At 45.5% G+C, this 6,815-nt stretch overlaps 1 protein-coding gene across 1 annotated transcript in view; it reads left to right on the top strand.

The window, feature by feature from the left end:
- Positions 1-5,292: 5,292 nt before the first annotated feature.
- Positions 5,293-6,815, top strand: part of GPR149 (G protein-coupled receptor 149) — a 45,239-nt gene continuing 43,716 nt past the window's right edge. Inside the window, exon 1 of the mRNA XM_040974928.1 lies at positions 5,293-6,264. Within this exon, the coding sequence (XP_040830862.1) occupies positions 5,293-6,264 (972 nt within the window). The remainder of the gene's footprint in view (positions 6,265-6,815) is intronic.

Below are 6,815 nucleotides of genomic sequence, written 5' to 3'. Positions count from 1 at the left end.
CTGGAATAGATAAAAAATAAATTAAGAATTTATCATTTGGGAAAACTTCAAAACGACTCCTATAAATGTCAAGGGCTGACTTTGGGTGGACAGCGTATTTATCAGGGGTCTAAAAGTTACCTTTAAGTATCTACCTTTATCTAACTTGGACACTGTAACTTAGCGTTAAATTATGCTTTTATTGACAGACAGTTAACATTAATATTTGAAAGATAGATTTGACAGAGAGAAAGAGATAAAGAAATATCTGCTGATTCGCTCCTCAAATGGACCCAGTTGTCAGAGCTGAGCTGATCCAAAGCTGAAAGCTAGGAGCACTCGCATGGTTTCCCAGTCTCTCTCATGGGTGCAGGAACCCAAGGGACTTGAGCCGTATTCCACTGCTTCCCCAGACCATAAGCAGAGACCTGGATTCTAAGTGAAGCTGCCAGGACAGAAACTGGCACGCTTTTACGATGGCAGTGCTGCAGGCAAAGAATTAGCTTGCTATGACACTGCACCAGGGGTCCCCCAACTACTGAAAGTTTTCAACAAGACACTGAGAGAGAAGAAAGGAATCACAGAATGGGAGTCTTCAACGATGTCAAATTTCTGTTATTGTATAGTTAGGAAATCTAGCCTTTATATGTTACATGTATATGTATGTATGAAATGTTTCATTTGAGATTTGATGATATATTAAGTAAAAATCTTTAGCTGAGCCAGTTCTTTGAAATGCTTTTAGAAACAGAAGTCATGCAGCATGCCTTTATGATCCATGATATCCGCAGTGCTTTTTGATTTTCATAAAACAAGAGCAATTGTTTCTACTTGCAATTGTTTATGATTATCAATGTCCCCAACATGAGCATTATCATTTTTATGACATTCAACTTGAATATTTATGCTGTTGCCTATCTTTGAGGACTCTCAGTTATGTTCAGAAAATATTTAGGTGTAGTATAGACTTCTGGAGAAAAAAATTGCCTGCTGACCTCAGCAAAATCGTATTTATGTTAAGGACTTCATAAAACTACAAGCTGAATGATATTACTGGCGTGTGATTCTCGAGAAATGTTTTAATAGTCTGTAATTTATATTTGTCAAATTTCTGTAATTTAGCACTTTCTGGGTTAATAGTCTTAACAGAGTACAGGACGTGTGCAACACGCAGAAGTGGTCAAGGAGGCACTGGGATAAGAAAGCAAGCCTTCACCTCAGTTGTTTTGGTATAACTGCAATGTCTGTTTAAATCAATGTCACTTTATACTTGTGAGTGATTTGAAAAGAAATCAAAATAATTGGAGACACTGAGCTCAGTTATGGGTGGTCTCCTATAAATTTTTCTGGTTACTTAAAAGCCCTATAGCCATTCCTCTTTTTCTTTTTCTTTTTCTTTCTCTTTTTTCTGTTCAGAGAATATTTTAAAAAGAATTTTGGCTAAGGGACAGTTTTATAAATCTTCAAGAAACATTGGGCCCAGCAGCATGGCCTAGTGGGTAAAGTCCTCGCCTTGAACGCCCCGGGATCCCACATGGGCGACGGTTCTAATCCCGGCAGTTCCACTTCCCATCCAGCTCCCTGCTTGTGGCCTGGGAAAGCAGCCCAAAACAGCCCAAAGCTTTGGACCCTGCACCCACATGGGAGACCTGGAGGAAGTTCCTGGATCCTGGCTTCGGACCGGCATAGCACCGGCTGTTGTGGCCACTTGGGGAGTGAATCATCGGATGGAAGATCTTCCTCTCTGTCTCTCCTCCTCTCTGTATATCTGACTTTCCAATAAATAAATAAATCTTAAAAAAAAAAAAGAAACATTACTAATCTTCATATATTTGTACATTTACAAACAAGTATACTTTATCATGGTTATATATACATATAGTTCAGTATGATCCATTCTATAAAACATATATACTTTGTATATAAAATTCTAAAACATAATAAAATTATTTACAAAACATCATAAACATGATGTATTATAAAATCTGTACACATTTAATGCATTATGTATAGTTGATAATGCATACATATAACATTAGTTTTTTTAAAAATTTTAATTGGGGGCTGATGCGATGGCATAGCAGATTGAACATTCAGCTGTGGTGTCAGTATTCCATTTTGGCAACGGTTCTAGCATCAACTGTTCCACTTTGATTGCAGCTCTGTGCTAATGGCCTGGGAAAGCAGCAGAGGTTGGGCCAAGTCCCTGTCCTCTGCCACCAGATGGGAGACCAAGAAGGAGCTCCTGATTCCTGGATTTGGGTCTCCTCAGCTCTGGGCATTGCAGCCAAGGGGGGAGTAAACCAGCAGTGAGAAGACTGGTTTCTCTCCGTCTCTCCTTCTCTACTGCTCTTCCTTTTCAATAAAGAGAAATAAAACTTTTTAAATTTTTGAAAAATAGAAAATAACATGTTTAAATGACACATTTCAAACACTCAGCCTAAGAAGGAAAGTAGAAGACTTTATGATTGTTAAAAATCCAATGGAAAATTTCAACAAGGGAGTCTTGAGATGGAGTTATCACAAAATGAGCATCTGTTCTTATTAAAAATGTAGAATCAGGAGCCAGCATTGTGGTATACAAGATGACATCAATCAGATGCTCCACTTCCAGTGCAGCGACCTGCTGGTGAGCCTGGGAAAACAGCAGATGGCCAACATGGGAGGCCTAGAAGAAGCTCCTGGCTCCTGTCTTAAGTCTGGCTCAGCCCTGTTGGTTATGGCCATTTGAAGAGAGAACTAGCAGATGGAAATTCCCTCTGGATTGAGGTACCATCATTACAGAGCCTGGCACGGTGGCCTAGCGACTAAAGTCCTCGCCTTGGAAGTGCTGGGGTCCCATATGGATGCTGGTTCTAATCCCGGCAGTCCTGCTTGTTTCTCATCCAGCTCCCTGCTTGTGGCCTGGGAAAGCAGTCGAGGACGGCCCAAAGCTTTGCGACCCTGCACCCACATGGGAGACCTGGAGGAAAGTTCCTGGCTCCTGGCTGCGGATAGGTACAGCACCAGCTGTTGTGGCCACTTGGGGAGTGAATCATCGGAAGAAGATCTTCTTCTCTGTCTCTCCTCCTCTCTGTATATCTGACTTTGCAATAAAAATAAAATAAAATTTAAAAGAAGGAACCATCATTACAGAATAGGCAACAATTGTTTAGCACGCATTTGAAGGTTGTTAATAGACTCACAGGGGGTAGGAGAAGGATTCGAACTTGACTTCAGACACGCCATTGCAGCATGGGCAACTGAGGATAAAAATTCTTACACTTTCTCTGGATTTTATTCTTCCTGTCTTATAATATCCTTGTGACCACAGCATCACAGTGGTTAACTGTTGCTCTTCCCAAATTAATTCTGATAAACAGAAACAATGGTAAAAATCCAAATGGTAACATTCCCATGTGTGAAATGACAATTGTAGCAGCTTTTGTTGACAATAAGTCACTGACTGCCTAGTCTAATTGAAACCCCAGGATTAAATCCCATGTAAATAATCTCCCTCCCTCCGCCTGCCCGCCCAAGCATGGTAAGAAGACAGAAAACGAGCTGTGCAGAATATCTAAAATGTTCAAAATTTTAAAAAGTTCAGCGAGGAGTGCATTTTCTAATCAAGCTTTTTTTTTTAATGGGTTTACTCCTCAAACCCTTCTAACTCGCACAGTCCTGCAAGGTAAATTACTATCAGGATGGAAAGCTAGAGCAAACAGCGGATTGTTGCTTCACGGAGCTTTCATTTCCATCTTCTAGATGAAGGGGAGAAAAGACAAACCACACACAAAGATAAGCGAGCCTCCTACTGTGTTTATTGAAGGGTGTGGTTGGCAATGACTAATAGAATCATTTTCCACTTGAACAGCTTCAGGTTCAAAAACATAATCTCAGTTATTTCTAAAATGGAATACTCTCAAATTCAATCACCACTTCCACTCACTGAGGTCATTACCATATCACCTTTGGAAATGTAACCACGAGGTGTTGAGGCTAAGCCGAAGGGCAGTGATATCCTAACACATCCTGGGAAACGTAACTACTACAGTCAATTCTGTCTTTGCAAAATTAACAGATCTGAGGATATAAGAATGTGCATCAATATGCTGATCCAAACGTCTAACGTGTGTGTTTGCGCTGAGACCTCATATTATGTAACATGTGTCCTCTGAACTTGAGCTTCCCTAGAAATATTATGTATTAAAATAGTGATCTTCCTAATGAGTGTCTTCAACAGAAAACTGCTGTAAATTAATGTCAGAAACTAATATGACTGCCCACAATTTTTTGCATCATTTTGCTTACTGTAATGAAAACCTTAATAACATTCTCACATTAAAAAAAAAAAAAAGGAAGGAGAGGCAGAAATCTGCTAGAATCTCTGCGTGTAAATGGAATTGGTAATATTCTTCCTCCATTGCGTCGTGCAGCAGGGAAGTCTAGGTAAGAATAAAATCGGTGCCTTAGCTCTCCGGTAGCTTAGACCTCCCCCAGGTGCTATTTGTAATTCACATCAAGCCTGAGCAAGTACTGGGGCTAGCTTTCTAGCCAAAACCGAAGAGCGCCCTGCTTCGAGTGAAGCCGACTGAGAGGCGGTGCAGCATTTTACTCATAACACTGAATTCCCCTCCCCTTTTCCCCCAACCCCACCTCCTGCTCCTCTCCTGCTCCGAGCTGACTCCTCCTTCCTGCAGCTTCCAGGATCGCTGGCTGACCGAGGCACACGGAGGTTTGGATGGGAGCCTGCACCCAGCTCACGCCTTCTCTCTGCGTCTCTGTCTTCCCCTCCCTCCTACTCTCTTCTCTGCCTCCTTCTCTGTCACTCTCTTTTGTATCTCTTTCCTTCTCTCTCTGGAATCAGAACTGAAACGTCTACCTGACAATCTCTCTGCCTTTGAATCCAGCTCTGGAACCAAACGCATCATCCCAGTGCTTGCAAAAGTGAATAGAGTGTGATTACCTCAAGCTACAAAGCTGCTTTGCTCTGCGTGAAACCCCAAACGGACCCAAACAGCCTTGTCTTCCAGTCTACCTGAGGAGTTTGCTTGTTGTCTGCAACTTGATGGTGGTAGAGTTTCTCATTTGTTCTTTTTTAAACTGGAATGTTTGCAAAGTTTGTTACTGATGCTCCAATGGAACCCCTTTTTAAATATGGCTTGAGTCCCATCTGAAGCAAACTGGCGTGCCAATTTGCTGCAGGACCGGCCGGGAGCAACCTCCAGGGGGTAACTTGGTAGGAGAAATGAAATCTGATTTGTAACAGCTGTTTTGAGGGGAAAATAATCACCAGAGTTACTCAGAAGGGAAAGTAAATATTGACCCAGGACAATGTCTTTATTTCTCAGTAACTTATTAACAAATGACTCCAGCCTGTGGAAAGAAAATCATAATTCTACGGACCTTTTCAATCCTCCAGGAGCTCTGAGTATCTACCTGTTTTGTCTAATCTGTTTCATGACTCTTGCAGCTCTTGCGGGCAGCATCTTTTCCCTCACTTCCTTGCTAAAAATGCAGAACCGAACTGTCGTCTCCGTGCTTGTGGCTTCCTGGTCTGTGGATGATCTCCTGGGAGTCTTGGCGGTGACCATCTTCATGCTTTTGCAGTGGCCAGACGACGTCCCTGGCTACTTCCAGGCTCTGTGCACCACCTCTGCCATAGTGTATCTGTGCCAGGGCCTCTCCAGCAACTTGAAGGCGACTCTGTTAGTCTCCTACAACTTTTACACTTTGCGCAGGGCTGTGGGGAGCCACGCAGGCTCGGGGAGCTCTGGCCGGGCGCTAGGCGCGGCGCTGGCGGTGTGGGCAGCCAGCCTGGTGCTCTCGGCGCTCCCGCTGTGCGGCTGGGGCGCCTTCGTGCGCACGTCCTGGGGCTGCCTGGCCGACTGCTCCAGCTCCTACGTGCTGCTCCCCTTCGCGGTGTACGCTCTCGCCTTGGCGCTGCTGGCCGGCTTCTCGCTGCCGCTCACCCCCCAGTTGCTGTGTTCCGAGGAGCCACAGAGACTTCTTGGCAACTATCAGGCAATTTCCCGAGGGGCTTCCACCCCCGGAACCCCTCCCACCGGGGGAAGAACGCTTTCCCTGTCTCCAGAAGCCGCTCCAGACTGGGCTGTACGGTGCACTGGAGGCTCCCCTAGCTCGGACAAAGTGTTCGGAGCGAGGCTGCCCGCTGCGGCTGGAGCCAGCAGGCGGGAGCACCGGGGGACTCTCTATGGCACCCGGAACTACACCGTTAGCGTCGCGCAGAAGCGCTTCGCCTTGATCCTAGCACTGACCAAAGTCCTCCTTTGGCTACCCATGATGGTAAAAGTGCATAAGTGCATTTGTTCCGTGTGTGTGTGTGTGTGTGTGTGTGTGTGTGTGTGTGTGTGTGTGCGCGCGCGCCAGGCGGCGTGGGTACGGGTAACGGCCACCAATGTGATTTGGGGGAGATGCCACTTCTGGGTGAACTAAGAAGCCTAGACTGCTGAGCTGCTTGTGCAGAAACTGAGAGTGAAGGGGAGCACTTTCGGTCGCGGGCGACATCCCCGGCGGTAGGGAATGTTCGCTAGATCTGTTGTGACAAAGGACAGCAAAATCTGGGTTCTCCTTTCTTGCCTGATGGGGACACCGCCCAATCTGCCGGAGGGACGGGCGATCCCGGTCCGGGGAGGAGAGAGGGCCCAGGAGAATTTCTCCCTTCAGCCCCCAGGGAGGAGCCCTGTTGAGGGGAGACCTAGGGACGCTCCTCTGCTCCTCCTGGACATGCTTGGGCAGAGGTTAAGGACTGAAGAGAGGATAAAAGCCACCTGGAGTGCCAGCGGCAGGTCTCTTGGAGGCCTGACATCCCCCGCGTGGGTCCCCCATGTCCCAGC

The sequence above is a fragment of the Ochotona curzoniae genome, unplaced genomic scaffold (assembly GCF_017591425.1).
Source record: "Ochotona curzoniae isolate NIBS_2020 unplaced genomic scaffold, NIBS_Ocur_1.0 contig_2599, whole genome shotgun sequence".
NCBI lineage: Eukaryota > Metazoa > Chordata > Mammalia > Lagomorpha > Ochotonidae > Ochotona > Ochotona curzoniae.
Note: the sequence above shows the minus strand (reverse complement) of the source record. Positions and strands in the feature narration are given on the sequence as shown.